This window comes from Echiichthys vipera (assembly GCF_963691815.1).
Source record: "Echiichthys vipera genome assembly, chromosome: 2".
NCBI lineage: Eukaryota > Metazoa > Chordata > Actinopteri > Perciformes > Trachinidae > Echiichthys > Echiichthys vipera.
The window spans coordinates 17488297-17507078 of NC_139827.1; the positions used below are offsets into that span (position 1 = coordinate 17488297).

At 39.6% G+C, this 18782-nt stretch overlaps 2 protein-coding genes across 2 annotated transcripts in view; one reads left to right on the plus strand and one right to left on the minus strand.

Moving 5' to 3' along the window:
• Nucleotides 1-508: 508 nt before the first annotated feature.
• On the plus strand, nt 509-6755 carry tyrp1b (tyrosinase-related protein 1b). The gene is made up of 9 exons (XM_083927270.1): nt 509-526; nt 1401-1759; nt 2004-2112; nt 2813-3026; nt 3980-4184; nt 5538-5705; nt 5950-6129; nt 6205-6351; nt 6534-6755. The coding sequence occupies exons 1-9, from the start codon at nt 513-515 to the stop codon at nt 6737-6739; spliced, it is 1602 nt and encodes a 533-aa protein (XP_083783396.1). The 5' UTR covers nt 509-512; the 3' UTR covers nt 6740-6755.
• A 4220-nt stretch (nt 6756-10975) lies between these two features.
• Nucleotides 10976-18782, minus strand: part of LOC310960763 (multiple PDZ domain protein) — a gene marked incomplete at its 3' end in the record, with an annotated part of 39505 nt that continues 31698 nt past the window's right edge. The window contains exons 31-43 of the mRNA XM_083932561.1: nt 18163-18237; nt 17727-18059; nt 17377-17460; nt 16011-16204; nt 15382-15529; nt 15195-15266; nt 14851-14947; nt 14644-14687; nt 14151-14273; nt 13473-13577; nt 12843-12934; nt 11974-12097; nt 10976-11122 (exon numbers count right to left, since the gene is read on the minus strand). Coding sequence (XP_083788687.1) covers nt 10976-11122; nt 11974-12097; nt 12843-12934; nt 13473-13577; nt 14151-14273; nt 14644-14687; nt 14851-14947; nt 15195-15266; nt 15382-15529; nt 16011-16204; nt 17377-17460; nt 17727-18059; nt 18163-18237 — 1638 coding nt within the window. The remainder of the gene's footprint in view (nt 11123-11973; nt 12098-12842; nt 12935-13472; nt 13578-14150; nt 14274-14643; nt 14688-14850; nt 14948-15194; nt 15267-15381; nt 15530-16010; nt 16205-17376; nt 17461-17726; nt 18060-18162; nt 18238-18782) is intronic.

Sequence of the window (18782 nt, forward strand, 5' to 3'; positions counted from 1 at the left end):
ACTCACCAAAAAGAAAAAAAAAAGATTTTCATCACTGACATGAGGTTTAAAACTAATTTATTTGTATCTTACATAACTCCTGGCCTTTATATCATCATTTGAAATTGTGAGCTGTACCAAATTAAAATGATAATGTTGAATTTGTGCTTTCATTCTTGCCTCTCGGTATTGATTTTTTTTTCTGTACTCTGCAGGTCATAATTTGTGAATAAATTTACTCAAGTGACTGCTATTTCACAGTTGAATCTTTTATTGTGTGAGTGGCCGTGCAGACTGGCGTCATTTGGGTTATGATCACAAGGCATATGAATGAATGAAAAACCCTGAAGTGTATCCATGTGTACTGTGTATGTGTGTGTGTGTGTGTGTGTGTGTGTGTGTGTGTGTGTGTGTGTGTTTCCTTACACAAGCTCTGGAGAGGTCTGGTCATGCGCTCAATAGCTATTTAAGCCAGGAGAGGGAAATGGGCTGACTCTTGGGGGGCTACAGTTCTGCCAAAAGAGAGGAGCAACATGCACAGTCAGAGGTAGGGGAAACACTTTACACTGATGCTTATTCAAATAATGAACTATAGAATGCAAGTCTTACAGCGTCAATGATTGCTTCTGCACAGTTTTCGAACTCAAAGTAGATATGAGACTAATCTACAATCAAGCTATTGGCATAATTAAAGAATGAAACACAAGTTTTATTTCAGATGAGGATAACTGCCATGTTGTACCAGCTGAGTATTATGGTTGAGCAGCACGATCATACACGCAACATTTAAAACACTATTTTTCCAAGGTTTTTATGAAAAAAAAAACTTTTCTCCATGGTTGTTATTACAGTTGTGTTGAAAAATAATTGCTCCTGCCAAACTATTAGTCACTCCTTCATTCATTCCTTATCGACACACTTCAAAAGACAAATAAATCTAGCTACAAAAAAGGTTGAAGCAAATAATCTCTTGCCGTCTGTTGTTGAAAGCATTTCTACACTTGTAAGAGTTGAAAGCTAATGGCTTTGTGAATTATGAATAATGACTCGCACTGCCTGCAGGGGCGCGTAAGAAGTGAAGTTTCAGAATAATGTTAAGACGATTGGCTTTAACAAGAGAACACAAATCGAGTGAGTGTTTCTTGAACTTCAATGAAGTGTGTGTCTGCACTAGTCTGCACTCTTCTGCATTAAATTTGCTGTCTTCATCTTACCATGATGTGTGCTGGCCAGGATAGGCTCCGGCTCTTTACAACACTGGTTTCGATAAAGATGGATGGATGTAAAACAATTCTCAACATGTAAAATTTATCTTCCCTCTTTGTATCCCTAAAATTTCTTTACTTTTTTTTCTTATTCTCCCATCTATCTCACCTCATGTTCCTAAAAATACACCATCATTCTCTCTGGATTTGGGGTAGCATGTGGAGAGTGGGTCTCCTGGTGATGACCCTGTGTGCCACCCTAACGCAAGCACAGTTCCCCCGGGAGTGTGTCACCCCTGTGGGGCTGCAGAGCGGCCAGTGCTGCCCGTCCCCAACAGGGGCGGTGGGGGACGAGTGTGGTTCCAGCACAGGAAGAGGGCAGTGTGTGGCAATCGCAGCAGACAACCGGCGCCATGGACCCCAGTACCCTTATGCTGGGCGTGATGACAGAGAGAGGTGGCCGCTGAGATTTTTCAACCGCACTTGCCAGTGTAATGGGAATTTTAGTGGTTACAACTGTGGGACATGTCGACACGGGCTGACTGGATCAAACTGTGATCAGAGGATCTCTGTGGGTAAGAGAATGGATGTTGTCTAAATTCAGCACGCAGCATAAAAATTCAGTGTCTATCTCTGACTGCCCTTTAAGATCCCAGTGGGCCTCAAAGGCATGAGAAAATACATCAGTCGAGGGAATAAGGACAGCATTTATTGTTAGGAGACAATTTCTGTTAATTTTTAATAACATTCTTCTTTCCTCCTCTCTTCCTTTCTTCCTCCCCCTCTTGTCTCCCCTCCACCCCATTAACCTCACTCCAGTTAGGAGGAATATCATGCAGATGAGCGCAGTTGAGAGGCAGGCGTTTGTGAACGCTTTGGACCAAGCTAAGAGGACCGTACACCCTGACCTGGTCATCTGTACACGGCGGTACATACATAAGCATATTCCAATGATTCTGTGTGAGCTTGATTATGAGACAAATTATGCTATGAATATAAAACTGATATAATGAAGTATTTTGAGAAGGAGATTGATCTTTATTCAGCCAGTCTTTGGTCTTGTAACAAGACTGTGGAGAAGACAGCTCAGCTTTGCCCAAGGACCTGCAGGCTCAGTCTGGCAGAGCAGAGTCTGGCAGTTGAAAGCTCAGTGATAAAGCTATGGGTGAACCCATGCCGTGTTTTAAAAAATGATCAGTTAAATCATAAAATTTCACTTGGCAGCTTTCTGTTTGAGCTGCAGGTGGAAGGGCGAATTATTAATTTACGCAGGAGTGAAGGGATTTATAATCTTCTAAATAACAGTACATAAATCTATGAATAACCTCCTTCCAAATCAGTTGAGGATTATACAGTAGATTAATTTTCTCAAGCAAGCAATTCTCAGCTGCAAGTAGAAGAACCCTTTTAACCTTATATTAAAAAAAATAAAAAACTCTCCTGTATTAATGGGCCCGCCCAGAATTTTAGCTACGGGCCTCATATTTGAAGCAAAGTCCCCCCTAATCAAATCAGTTCTTATGAGTTTGCGGCCTCTTTCCGTATTGGAAAACGAGAGGATAATGTCAGAGCGGTGTGGAGAATATAACAAGATGGTACATTCATCCTGCTGCTCCTCTCATCTGTAGGTATCAGGAGGTGTTTGGGCCTGATGGCAACACCCCGCAGTTTGAGAACATCACCATTTACAACTACTTTGTTTGGAGCCACTACTACTCTGTCAGTAAAACCTACCTTGGGCCAGGCCAGGCCAGCTTTGGAGGCGTCGACTTCTCCCATGAGGGCCCAGGTTTTGTCACCTGGCACCGTTTTCATCTGCTGCAACTGGAGAGAGATATGCAGGTGAGAAGAGGCAAGGAAGAGAAGGAGAGAAAGAAGTGGGATAGTGGAGAAGAAAAGGGGAAGGAGAGGTGGCTATTGGGCTGATAGAGTGATAAAGGAAATGAGGGCGGGAGGAGGGATGATTAACCCTTGTATAGTATTCGGGTCAAATTGACCCGTTTCAAGTTTTTGCAACAAGAAAAATAGTGTGCGTATAGTAGTGTGTGTAATTTTTTCTACCTGAAACTCAATGACTTATTTTATGTGATGAACATAAACAAATTTTTTTTACAGAGCACACATGCTACTCTACCCCACACATTTACATCCTTCATATGGTCTTCGACCCGCGTACACAGAGACACGCAAAACCATGCCCCCCCCTTCCCCCCACACACACACACACAAATATAATGTTACATTATTATGATCAAAGCACAGAGAAGCTGTTTGCTCTCACTGTCCCTCACGCTTTACACTCTGTGATGTGTCCACCACACAAAACAAATCACATTTCCATTGTTAATTCTGTCCTTGTAGAGACTGATTGCAATCATTACACATATATGCTATCTCTATTGTTTGATATTGAGACAAAGCCAATATACGTTAATGGTTTATGAAGTAAAATTTTTATTTCAGACTTTTTTTGAGGGATACCAGAGGGTCACAAAAGTGAAGACCTTAAAAGGGTAAAGATGAGGGAGGAAAGAGATTGGGGATTTGAAGTGATGGAGGCAGAGTGGAAAGCTATCCTAGAGGAAAAAGTTGGAGCAGGAAAGGAGGGGAACAGACATAAGTAAAAGGAGTTATACCAAGGTAGAAAATGGTAAGAAAATGAGGGAAGTGGTGAAAAAAAACCAAGGCACAGTAGAATATGATATTAAACTTTATCAGTTCAGGAAAAAACTAAATATAAATAATATAAATCCAGGGAATCTTCCTTCCATGAATACTTTGTTCCATTTTTGCAGGACATGTTGGGCGACCCCACCTTCGCCTTACCCTACTGGAACTTTGCAATTGGAGGCAGCGAGTGTGACATCTGCACCGACGATCTGCTCGGGGCCAGGAGCTCCTTCGACATAAGCTCCATCAGCTCCAACTCCGTGTTCTCGCAGTGGAGGGTCATCTGTGAGAGTGTGGAGGACTATGACACTTTTGGCACCGTCTGCAACAGTAAGAAAAGCAGCAAAAACACACACACACACACACACACACACACACACACACACACACACACACACACACACACACACACACACACACACACACACACACACACACGTACACACTATACCGCACTATGCAGGAGAGCAGTGTTGTTCACAGCAAAGTCTCAGCTGCATCAGAAAAGAGGGCAAAGAGCTCATAAAGAGAGCATGTAGAACATAAGCTGCTATAAATAATACCTCACAGCTGTTGTGCCGCATTCAATATTGCTGGCTATTACTACTGTTCATTTGAAACTACTAGACTACATAAACAACTTTGTCTGAGTGGCTGTGAGCAACAAAAGTAAGCTGCTGCATCTTGAAACACTGGATATCAAAAAAGAAAAAAAAATCAGAACATACAGTTTTTCACGTGTTAATTCCCAATGGGTCAAGCGATTTAGACTAGAATAAGGCAACTCTGTGTAACACTGTAATAAGATCTACTTTATGTGACCAGATTTGCAGGGATTGGGTCTCATTCCACAGTGGCACCAGATTACAACCCTAAATCACGACTTTTGCTTTAGTTTTTCGAATAAACACCATTCATACGGTCTTTTTCTTCTCTGGTAATATGGAATAATAGAACAATGTCAATCCTCTTTCGGTTTAGTCTTTTTTTTTTAACAATTGCATGTGTAAGAAAAGAGCATTAGGATTTTGATAACAGGTAGAACATGTGAGTGGCCAATGTGTGAGTGATCTGTCTCATTAATCCCCTCAGAGAATCATGACAGGCCTGGTATTTCCTGCGTTAACAAGCAACGTCTCCTTAAATGGGTTAGGGGGGTTGCCTCAATTGTGCATGTGCTTGTTGAAGACAGGAATCTAGCAGTCTACTGGTTCCTTTGATCTGAGGGAATAATCTTCAAACAGACAGAGAACTCAGTTATGTAGCCTTCTGTTTGTGTGCCCGTGTGTGTGTGTGTGTGGGATTTGTGTATGTGTTTGAGAGAAAGCACATAAAAAGAAAGAAAGAAAGAAAGAGATCATGCATGCAAGGAAGGGGAAAACACAGCTCCCATTCACTACTGTTGACTTTCGGTAAATAATTAACAAAGGAAACTGCCATCTTGTCATGTTAAAGAGCGATCAAACTAGTCTAGTCTCCGGCACATAATTAGAAAGTAGTTCAATAATATGACATTTCTAATCATATTTCTTTCCATTTCTTTGGGGTCAACTGGCCTGAATCTGAACTACAATGCTAAAAAACTGCTATTGCTCCAGTTATCTTTTGAGTGTAGAGGAAACTATATTGAACTTGAGTTAGATAATATTATCTCTAACCTTGTGTTCTGTCCTCATGACCCAGGCTCAGAGACCAGCCCCATCAGGAGGAACCCGGCGGGCAACGTGGCACGGCCCATGGTGCAGAGGCTACCAGAGGCCAAGGATGTGTTGGACTGTCTGGAGCTCAACGCCTTCGACACTCCTCCCTACTACTCCACCTCCTCCGAAAGCTTCAGGAATACTATTGAAGGTGCACAGTTACATGCATCAAGGGTCATAATTAAAGCAGCACTTAAGATATAACATCCTCTCATCAACCAGTGGAGGATGGGCAGGTTAAGCTAGGCTCAAACTATACTAACACAAAGCTAGAAACACAAACACTATACTGCCCACTCACATGTACATATGCTTAGCCCTAATACAGCATTTGTTGTTCCTCATTTAGGTGGATCAGGGCTTTCATTTATTGGCTTTGTTTGCTATTTTTCCAGGCTACAGCGCCCCTCAGGGAATGTATGACCCGGTGATCCGCAGCCTCCACAACTTGGCCCACCTCTTCCTCAACGGGACAGGTGGACAGACTCACCTCTCGCCCAATGATCCCATCTTTGTCCTGCTGCACACATTCACCGATGCAATCTTCGACGAGTGGCTCAGCCGCCACCAACCAGGTACTCGCAGACTGATACAGAAACACACTCAGGAGGACGAATAGATGGATTAATCTTATTTTTGTATTACTGCAGGCGAAGTAGTGTATCCTGAGGAGAATGCTCCTATTGGGCACAACCGGAGATTCAATATGGTTCCTTTTTGGCCTCCTATCACCAATGCTGAGATGTTTGTCTCTGCCCCAGAAAACCTGGGGTACTCCTATGAGGTCCAGTGGCCGGGTAAGAAGCAGAAAACAAACACACACACACACACACACACACACACACACACACACACACACACACACACACACACACACACACACACACACACACACACACACACACACACACACACACACACACACACACACACACACACACACAATGACCTATCATGACCTTCCTCTCCTTTCCAATAGCTCGTGCCTACACCCTGTCTGAGATAATCACCATAGCCATTGTTGCGGCGGTGCTGGTGGTGGCAGTGGTTGGAGGTGTCATCGCCTGCGCTGTGCGCGCCCGCTCCTACCGCTCTGCTGAGGCACTGGAGCCACTGCTGGGAGAGACTTTCCGACGCTACTCAGAGGATGACCGGAGGTTGGACAAATCACAGTCCGTTGTCTAAATCAACGCCTTTCCAGAAAGGCCTTAATATTCTAATGCATTTGTTTTGCTTTTTTTATTCCCCTACTTCTTCAAATAAAGGTGAACTGGTTTTGAACCCAGAGTCTGTGTGTCTGTGTCAGTGTATTTGCTATAAATTGTAGGGCTGGCAGAGTCTGGTGGAATTTTTCGTTTGACACATACTGCAGACGAGATCAAACGGCAGCCAAGAGGTCAGACTGCCTAGAGCAGCTCAGCTTATAATGAATGGGCGGATTTCTGTTGGTAGAAAATATATAGCTGTTCCGTTTTTCAGCTCCCAGTTACATGTTGCTAATATATTCATGCATCTGTAAGATGAAGCATCTTATCGGGTTTGATGTTCCTATTCCATTCATTCTCCATCTATTACTGTGTGAATTATATACTGTACAGATCAGGTGTAAATACTTGAGGCATTTGTTGCAAGCGGAAATGTGATGTAACTGGCAAACCCCTTAGATGTAATGTTGTCCACACAAATGTCCATGTCTCCATAACAGCACACACAGCTCCCTCATGTGGATGTAACACATAACTGCCACGGTATGAGACCCCCACCCCCTTTTTTCCAATAAACTGTGTATTGCCTTCACCAAAACCGATGGGATGTTGGGTAGGTTCTGAACTGCCCAATACATAAACTATTAATGCGTCCTGTGTCCTGGTAGGACCTTTTCTTCTGCAGGGGAAGGCCGCCACCTGCCTCTGCATGATTACACACATAAACAGTATGCACTACGTATTTAAGATCCCATGTTGCACTTCTTCAGGCTTAAGCCAGGGCTGTATAGCTACCACTGAGCACAGAGAGGTCTTTGAGTATTTAGGGGGCTGAGGTGCAGTTTAGCTTTTATAATCTAAAGTTACACATATTGAGTTTTAAAATTAGAGATACTAATATTTTTTTGACTCAGTTTCTTACATTTGACCATTTTTAGGCAAGAAAAAATGAAACAATTACTGTATATTAATATTAGAACACTTAAACAGTAGTGAAGGAGATAACAGCAAACAGAAAACGGCATATAACTGTGTGTTTTTAATGAATTAAGAATTTTCCACAAGAAATTACTGTTTCAAACAGAGGGAAATATAAAAATGAATCGGTCATTTCTCAACAGTTTTAATACTGATAACCAGATGATGCGGCATGTCATGCAATGCTTCTCTGCTATGACTGCATGACGGTGTCTAATTACTTCTTGCTTGGGGCTATGCCACTATAAAACTGAATAAAACGGCATGAAATAAGCATGCATGCTTCTCTGTGGCAAATTTCCCATTAGCCCGGCTCATTTACCTTTTGGAAACCTACTGACAATTGACTTTTATATTGTAAAATGATGTGGAACTCATGGCAACTACCTTTGTAAATGTAATTTACCGCAACTACCTTGTCGACTCTACCTTTGTGGCTACAGTAAAATCTCACTGTCAGGATATTTTTTAAAGAAGGCAGAATTTTGAGACTCAGCACTGGACTGGAATTGCCTAGAAATGGCATTTCTGCAGTGCATGCTGGTATCTTGAAAAATAATCTCATGGGAATGAATGGAAAAGAAGAGGATCATTTTTGGATCCTCCATTAGTTGGCTGTTCTCTCTGTATCAGCAGGTTACACTGACAGCAAAAAGACAATCGTGCGGATTAATTAATCTCAGTAGATGTGACAGTCACACATGGAACAATCATTTGGCTACTGCTACCCTCCCGAGAGATAATCATTAGTGCATTTTATGTCAAGTGTGCTCTCATGAAGGTCCTCTTACCCTCATTTGCAGAAAAATGCGTCTCAGTTTTGTAGCCATGGTGTTTAGGTCCCAATGTAGGTTTTACACGTGATGGAAAAGAGGGTAAGAAGGGCTACATGGTGGAAAAGGTTCTGTTTGCCAGTGGCCCGCTGGCATATTCCTCATAAATGTTTGAAAGAAAAGGATTTTAAGCCTGGTTATGAAAACCAGCAGATCACTTTTCTTGCTTTATTAAAGAGAAGAAAGGGAGATGCGTCAATGCATCTGCACCCCGCAGGAGTTGTATGGAAATCCACTGAAGCTCACATGATTAAAATACAGTATAATAGAAATACAGTTTGTAGCCTTGTTTTTAAATGCCAAACAGATATAAGAGTTTTAACTTTCACTAAAAACAACCATTATATAGTTGGAAGCATTCCAGTTAAAGGTGCAAAAAAAGCATTAAGCCATATCTTCATTTTAAAACCCTCTTCACGCCAGCCTTTAGTCAAGGCAATTGTTCATCTGGAGAAGGATAAAACAGACTGTGATGGCTGGGTTTCAATAAAGCTTGCAATGTGAACAGATGGCTTCGATTAATGCAGGCGCTCCAGACAGGATCTCCCTAGATGGCTCCTTTTTCCTAAATGAGACATTTGTGTGCAAATGTATTGTTTGTCATGTTTTCAACGGTAAGTCCAGTGATTAAAGTGACAGTTCCGTACGTTTCCAAAAAAATGGAATTAAAGTAAATAACTCTAAAAAACTTGAAATAAAGTATACTCTAACTTGGCTGGTTGAAGATGCCTTTGTACTATTTTAGACTCTTTTCTTACCTGATTGCTTCCTCTACAATATTGGACTTCTCAACCTCCTTCTCCTCTCCTCTCTGGTGAAATAGTATTACATTTACTCAAGTACTGTACTTAAATACAATCTTGAGGTCCTTGTATTATACTTCACACTTCTACTGCACTATATTTCAAAAGAAAATATTAAATTATGTTAAATTTACTAGTTACTTTGAAGATTATTATAGGTTAAGAAAATAGTGTAGAGTATATATATAGTATACAGTATGTCTTCTTGTTGTTGTTGATCAGTGTGTGTGTGTGTGTGTGTGTGTGTGTGGGGGGGGGGGGGCATGAAAAATGATTGTGAGAAATGTTGTTGTCATCCCTCATTAAATATGACCATATTTAAGGTGACCGCTTGTTTCATGACACCATTACAAACAGAGGTACATCAGGAAGGAACAAGGCAGAACAATAGAATCCTGAAATATCAAATGTTTTGTACACAAAACTCTAACAAATGGACATTTAATAAGATCACTTACAGTACATCCAGTCATACAATGTTACACAATCCAAAACACGTGCTGTGGCTGTGAGGACTACTGACATAAATGAAGAAAACATAAATATCACGTTATTAATAAATTAATATAAAATAGGTTTGAGGTTTCTAAATAAAGATTGCACATTTCAATCTAACCATACTTCCCAAAAGACAACTGATCAAGTTATAGATTATGAAAATGGTAATAAATAATGAATCAGTAAATAGGTAATAAAGATATTTATGGTACATTGATTATTCAAGCAATCAACTCACACTTAATAATTAGAATATGATAATGAAGAATAAAGTAAAACCTTATTGTCCTAAAACCTTATTGCCACACAACAGATTGGCAGAAGCACTTGGCATGTTTTAGGTATTAGGAGTTTATCACAGTAGTTAACTCTGAATGAAAGGTCAATAGACAGTAGTAAATACATTGTGTCTAAGACATGCTTCCAGTGCATTCATATGCACAGTTGACAGATTCAGAGGTGGCAATTTATGCCCGAGTGATAACATGGGCAATGATATAAATGGGTCAACCAAACACAGGACGTTCACCCAGGAGACCACTGTTTTTAAAAGAATTATTATTATTTTCTTAATTTAACCCAAACCACGTTCTTTTCCTAAACCTAACCAAGTAGTTTTGTCGCCTTAGCCGAACCAAACTGCATCAGTTTCACAACACTAACCATGTGTATGAAACTGTGACCGTTACTTTAAGGTAAGAGGATGCGTTGATCTCCTCCGGTAAGGGCGCTAATTTAGGAAATGCTCCTGGCTCATATAAGAGAGTAGGAAAAAACATATGGTCATATGGGTCGAAAGGACTTGTTGAGATATTCTTCATTGTAATAAGATTCATAAAACATAAACACAAGAGGGCTCATAACACTTTTACCTTGAGTTAATAAAGGGAAAACTGTGCATGTTAACACAACCAGTTGGAGTTAGAGGTATAGCTTCCCAAACAATTATTTCAGATACATTTACATTAACAGTATCTTCTCTTCTTATGGTTTTTCAACTAAACTATATTACTTTAACTGTCCATGTTTGCCTACAGGAGGCAGCTTTATTATTCCATGGGCTACTATGCAAAGACATAACGAAAACACACAATGGGCAGTGTCTCAAGAGAGTACCGTTAGGACTACAGTGCCCTTGGTCTTCTTGAGGATGTCAACAGCTTCTGCGTGAGTCACACCTTCCAGACAATGTCCATTCACTGCAATGATCTGATCTCCACGTTTCAGCCTGCCATCCTCTATGGCTGCCCCCTGCAGAGTACAAAGACTGGACTTTCAACATATAGATCATAGACCACACGCTGCCTACACGATTACACAGACACATACACAAAATACAAAACGATACCGAAATAACTGAAAGTAAATGTAACTGATCACAATAAAAATAGCATTACTACTTGAACGATGTAATGCTCTTTACCAATAATGTACTTTATTATTATTATTATTATTGTAATATAGAAATTATAGAATAGTAGTAATACTACAGTGTAAAAATACTCTTTTACAAATGATTATAAGTCATGCCTTTAAAATTTTACTCAAATAAAAGTACAAAAGGATTAACATAAAAATATACTTAAATATACTATACAAAAGAAGAAATACTCATTAAAATGGCCTATTTGAGAACTGCATCTATTATATTACTAGATTATAATTAGTGATGCATGCAGTAATGTATACATCACCTTATTGTTGTTTACTATATATACTGCTAGGTAGCCTACCTTTAATATAATATATCATCATTTATTAGCTGTTTGCATTACAATCTGCAAAGTAACTAGTAACTAAAGCTGTCAAATGTAGCGGAGTAAAACGTTTGCCTCTGAGATGTAGTGCATAAGTATGAAGTATAGCATAAAAGTAAAGTACAAGTACTTTAAACCATTGCTTACCAGCATATATTTGTTATTATCATTACTCACTTACCAGCGTTAAAACCCTAAACATTTGTAGTTAATAATTGTGGCTTCCAACCTTTGTGTTCTCATCTCTTATTAACAAAGACACTTTGCTAATATAACTGACTGAACACCATGCTCTGCTGAGATTAGATTTCCAAACAAGGATCCCCCTGGAGGACGTTCTCTCACCTTGTTGAAGACAGTTTTGATGTAGATCGGCAGGTCTCCGTGAGGGCTGCTGAACCCTCCTACAATGCTGAAGCCCAGGCCAGAGGAGCCCCTTTCTAGAGTGATGGTCTTATACGGGCGGGCACTGTGGGAATAGGATGCATAAAGATCGAGGTATGTTGTTGGGCATGCTAGTGCTGTACTAGCTCTGCACTGAAATATGCTGCGCACGTGTGTCAAAGAAGTATCTCACCTCACAGGGACAGACGATAGGTCAGAAAAGAGAGGTTCATTTCTGATGTAATGTATTTTTAAATGTAATTTATCCCGTAATTATTAGTTTTGTTTTCAGAATTAAAGTGAAATATCAACCTTTCCCAACCTCCTTCGATAAGAAATAAAAAAGGAGTTATAAATAATTATTTTTATGAGTAATTAATGTGCTACTTTCAATTAATCATTGACTTCATTATGATCTCAGTCTCCAGAGGTGTTACAGTACCTTCAAATGTTGGTGTTGTGGATGTAATGTTACTTAGTCTGATAAGCTTCTCTATCTCTAGTTTCTAAACATAACACTTGAATCAGTCTTGGTTTTGCTAATTTGATCAACTTAATGTACCTGCATGATTCTTGCAATTTTTGAGGTAACAATGCAATTAAAAACAAATAAATAGGTCTTTGGTATTGTAAGCTGAAAATCACTGAAAGAAACAATGCAGCTCTTTTAATCCAAAACCACATTTGTCTCAATGCTTCACACATAGTGGCCGTACTTTATTCATTATTGTCAAGGATACCGGTGTCCGCTTTTGTTCGTATATGGTGAATAAACCTAGAAGGGAGCCAAAGTTAGAAATGCGGGAGACTGTCAGGAAACTGATTCTTACCAGAGGTTGTTGTGAAAGCGGGGCTGGCCTGACGTCTGTGCATTCACATCATTGTAGTCCTTTATGCTGCACCCATCAGAACCTGCTGCTACCTAGAAAACACACACACATGCGCATGCACGCACACGCACACACACACACACACACACACACACACACACACACACACACACATAAACACACACATTAACACACAAACACACACACAGACACACAGACACACACACACACACACACACACACACACACACACACACACACACACACTGCTACTACTGCTGTAATAACACTATAATGCCTGTCCTAATGTTAATACAGTGGAGTAATAAAATATAAAACAACAAGTCTTTCCAGAGGCTTAATAACATGAAGACAAACTGCGTGAAATCAGTGTCAGACACACTATTGTCTTAAAATTACGGTATAGTGTTCACAAACAAAATAATGATAATGAGGGGATGACTGAAACTCATTTTTATTTATTGTTAAATTACTGTTTTTATATATGTAACTATGTCTTTATGAGTTTTCTTAAAGTAAAATGACCTAGAGGGAGCAGGTTATGGTTCACTGGATAAAAAACCCTCTAACATTATTGATTAACTACTGTACGTCTCAGTGTGACATTACTTGCAGACTGATGGTTCCGGTGGCATTCTTCAGTAGGACCCCGGCTTGGACATGAGTCATTCCCTCCGTGGATACATCGTTGATACTGAGGATCCTGTCTCCTGTCTGATTGACAAACACAAACTTGTACCTCTACATCTGAGAGGACATTTTATTGACTTACAAAACATTAATTCCCTTGAGACATACCCCGACCTTAACCACCACTGCTACACAGCTTACCCCAACCCTCACCCAACATATCTTTTTTTCCTTTTTTGTGATTTTACTAGACTACCTTTCCTAATATACAATTGGGATGGTCTCTTTATATACTGAATGTATTTCTAATTTTTGTAGTTTGTGTTATACATTTTGTGTTTTATATGGCTTTGATGTTTTTAAAGATGTTATTGTTATTGGATATTCCACCCCTGTATGCTGTAAAACAATGGTGTTTATCCTAATTAATCTGAATCTGAAAATATGCTGATATGTATGCCTTAGCACAGTAATAATTCGAGAATTGACTCTAAAATCAAGTCATTACACAAATGAATGTTAACCCTTGGGAGGACTGACCTTTTGTACATAGACAGGAGGTCAATACTCACAATGTGATAGCACAGATCTGTGCCCACAACGTGGTGAATACATAATACACACACAAACAGGCACATATAAATTGGCTAACCCCACCTGTAATTGCTGCGTTTTGGCAGCCAGTCCGTTGGTATCCATGGTAGCAATAATAAGATGTACGTTGTCATGGGGACTGCCCAGTCCTCCTGCTACACTGATGCCCAGGGAGTCGCATGGACCCTGTGGTGACACACACACACACACAAACACACACACACACACACACACACACACACACACACACACACACACACACACACACACACACACACACACACACACACACACACACACACACACACACACACACACACACACACACACACACACACACACACACACACACACACACACACACACACACACACACACACACACACACACACACACACACACACACACACACACACATTGTAGACCCTGTTAGACAAAAACGATGAATCACATGGCAGATTCTGCACATGAGCTAAACACCTAATTAAAGTTATTCAAGACAGTATGGGGCAATAAAAACAGTATTACATTATTATTTTAAGATTATATGCCATACCTTTTGTATTATTACTTTTCTGGTGTCAGGGTAGTCTTGAAATGCTGTGGGAGTAGAAAGAAGTATACAAGCGTTTTATATATATGTGTATATATATATACACATATATATAAATATATAACCCCTAACCCTATATAAATACAGTATATATATATATATATATATATATATATATGGTATATGCTTTCAGAACATGAGGGGACTCACAGCAGCTGCCTGTCTTGTTATTTGTCTCCCTCTGGTGGCCTAGGGGAGCATCACATCCACTTGAGGGGGTCAGGGTGGAACAGTCAGATTCTTCACTCTGGATAAAACACAACTTAAAGTACTCCTAAATTTACAAAGTTCTATGGTTAAAAAAAGTACAAAATAGTAGTAGAATTGCAGACAACATTGCGATTACTGAGCTGATTTAGTCTGAACATACAATACAAATTATAGCTAAATAAAAAAAGTGTAAAAAATCAACACCTAATAATAACATACAATTTTACATATTCTTTGATAGCCTCTCATGGATAGGACACAGACAGCCACAGGAAACAGTTTACCTGACTCTGCTGGGAGTACTGCAACCCAGCTTTAAAACGAGCCACCTCCAGGTGGACCGCTCCACTGCAGCTCTGAGGGCAAGTGACACATCTCACATAAGATGATGTATCGGTAAAAAAAATGTATGACCCTGCTGCTTTTCTTTGTTTATGGACTTCCTATTGTGTAAGTGCAAATGTTTCCGACCTGTAGAAGCTTGTGTGTGTCTTCCTGTGATGCGGCACGGACATCCTCCCCGTTGATTGACAGAATCTGGTCGCCTAGCAACAACCTGCCATCCGAATCCGCTACGCCTCCTCTGATGATATCTGACACAAAGATGCCCGTGTCATTACTGTTGAAAGAAAACAGAGGTCAATAACTCGCTTGTAGACTAAATTAGGGTGACCTGTATTCCTGCTGTTTTGCATAACGTCACACTTGATTGTGCAAATTATGTATCTATCACCTCTTTTTTTTTTTTTTTTACAATAATGACCTGACCTTTAACTGGGTTAAGGCCTCAGAGGTTGAGAACACTCTCCTCTTCAGATACTTGTAAAATGAAAAAACTTTGACAGTATTGTTGCTACCAAATACATTTCATTATTAAACACTGATGACAAAACACTTGAAAGTGTTTAACAGCAAAAAAAATAAAATAAATAAACACTATTTTTTTTTAATTACCTTGAAAAAAATCTACTTCTAAAATGTCTAAACTATCCAATACCACTTTGAAAAGGAAATTAAATTGTACCTACAGTACAGTAATATTTGGTCAGACATGCATTCCTGAAGACACAAAATGACTTTGAATGACATTATGAATATACCTCTTTCCCACAGTGGTGAACCCTAGCCCTTCTCCGCGACAAGGTCTGAGCTCCAGGCTGAAGACGTCCCACAGGTCTTCCTCCCTGTAGGCCTCCTGGTGCCTGAAGATGCACAGGCGAACACGCTGGGTGATGAGCCGCAGCACGCCAATGGCCTCATCGTGAGTCGCCTGCCGCAGGTCTATGCCATTGACCTGGGAGGAAGTGAGAGAGAGCTTTTGGTTGCTGCATTTGTGCACGTTCTTGTGCATGCAGATTTTGTTGCTTTTGTTGTTTCAGCATTTCAGCATCACATTGCCTTATGTCTTAACCTGCCACTTAATTGGCTTTGGAAGAGTTTATAATTAGCTGACAGGCTAACACTGGCACCTTTACAGACATGTTGACTAATGTGTGTTGTCCTCATAAATAAATAAATTATAAATATATCAACACGTACAATATTGTATTATACTGTAGTATAAGAAACTGGAGATACATGGCATTCACTGCACAGCAATGGAATAAAGATACAAGCCCTGACTTTAAAGAACTACTTCCTTTTTTAAATTATTACTATTGTCTAAGACAGTCCAGTGAACCTGCTTGTTGTTTTTAAGAGACCAAAGACAAAGTTCCACATTGTGGACAATAAATCAAACTAACTAACTAACTAACTAACTAACTAACTAACTAACTAACTAACTAACTAACTAACTAACTAACTAACTAACTAACTAACTAACTAACTAACTAACTAACAGCCTGTGAATTATCTCACTTGTCCAGGTCATCGTTACCCTCAAAGCAATTTCAGTCAAACTAACTAACTAACTAATTGACTGACTAACTAACTTACCAACTAATTAACTAAAAATGAACAACCCTCTCCAAAATCCCCAAACTAAAGTGCTATAACCCAATTTGTGATGTCATCAAGTATAAAGTGTGGAGCTGCTCCATAGATGATGAATTGGGAAAGATAAAAAAGTGACAATAAATAGAGAGAGATGTTACAGAAGACACTGAGTGCACCCTGTGGAATGTTCTGAGTATATGGAAACATTTTCATTTTCTCAGAACTGACAACGCTGCATAAAAAAAGCTAATTTTGGTATATACAAATAATAAAACAAAATTAGTCTTCCATTCATTGTTTATGGAGCCGCTCAAAACTTTACTCTGGATGACATCCCAAGTTTGAGACTTGTTTGGTTTCTGGCTTTGAGAGAGAGTAGCTCGTTCACAAATACTGATTGCACTTTCCTAGGCTATGGAAATAACATATTGGAGTTCTTAATGTAGGTGGTGTTCCCCTTTTATTTTGATCACCAATATCAAATGACTAATTAATGAATAGATAATTGTATGTTTGTGTGTACAGTACCTCTAATATCTGGTCTCCAGACTGCAGCCTGCCATCTCTCTGTGCTGCCCCTCCATTATTTACTTCATGGATTATTACTGCCCCCTGGTGGAGAAAAGAACAGAAATCTCTTTTTATTACAGATAATCCAATCAAGCTCAATTCAATCAACGTTGAACAACTTAGTTTTTAACTAATACTCCACTTTCACTGACACTGCCTGTGCAGATGCATTGTATTGTGAAGAAAAACACACACAAACACCCATAATGGCTAATTTGCTTGTGTATGTGATCATTTAGTATTATGAAGGATTGATAAAATGATGTGTTAAAAAATGATTATGTCAAATATCAAGTGGCTGCTCTCACCAGCAGAGTGTCACATCCTCCTACAATGCTGAGGCCCAGGCCTACATTCCCTTTACAAAACTCTATGGTGGTTTCCCTGCCAGCCAAAACTGGGCAGCTCAGGGGGTCAGAGGTTGTGAGAGCTGAGCCTGGCCAATGAGACTGCTCCATGGGAGAGGTCTGCATGCTACTGAGTGATGGAAAGCAGTAGACAGGGAGGGAAGGAGGGGAGAGAGAGCAGGGATTGGAAAGAGATGCTGCCGGGAGAGATAGAGAAGAAGTGCAGGAGAGACTCTTGGAGCGGCTCAGGGAGAGCTTGACAGTGACCCGTTGTTTGAGAATCAAACTGGACACCTGGATATAGAGAAGACAGGCGAGTCAAAAATAATTAAATCAGCATTGACCTTGTGCGTGTGTGTTTGTGTATGTGTGTGTGTGTGTGTGTGTGTATTTGTACCTTGTCAACTGACAGTCCTGCCACAGGTTCATCACCCACTGCTACAATTCTGTCTCCAACCTTTATCCTGCCATCCTTCACCCAGACATATACATGAATAAAAAAAAATAGCAGATTAGCAAAAATGTAGGAAACTGGAAGGATGGGGTGGAAGTGAAATAAAAAATCAAATACACCCTCTGGACAAATTTTTGAATAACTGTTGCCTGGGGCCATACATGAAAGTTCATTAGTACATGACGACATCGCTATAAAACATGGCATGTCATCATCATCTTGAGATTACTATGGTTTAAATATTACATTACATCATAGTTAACAGCTGCATTATTGTACAGTAATGTGTTGCTCATTCTCTATTTTTGATGGATTATTGGTTGCCAGCATTACAGTCAGGCCATTGGGGCTTGATAGATGATAAATTATTATTATTATTATTAATTTTATGCATATTATGTGTATTATTATTATTATTATTATTATTATTATTATTATTATTATTATTATTATTATTATTATTATTATTATTATTATGTAGCCTGTGTGAGACTTTGATGAAGCCTAAATGAACTGAGATGACATTCCTCATACGAGAAAACAGTATATAGAGCATAATCTTT

Bases quoted from the DNA above. Each gene is read 5' to 3' on its own strand.
- tyrp1b (XM_083927270.1), top strand. The intron at 6,130-6,204 runs GTACTCGCAGAC...GTATTACTGCAG, and splicing joins GCTCAGCCGCCACCAACCAG to GCGAAGTAGTGTATCCTGAG. The intron at 6,352-6,533 runs GTAAGAAGCAGA...CCTTTCCAATAG, and splicing joins CTATGAGGTCCAGTGGCCGG to CTCGTGCCTACACCCTGTCT.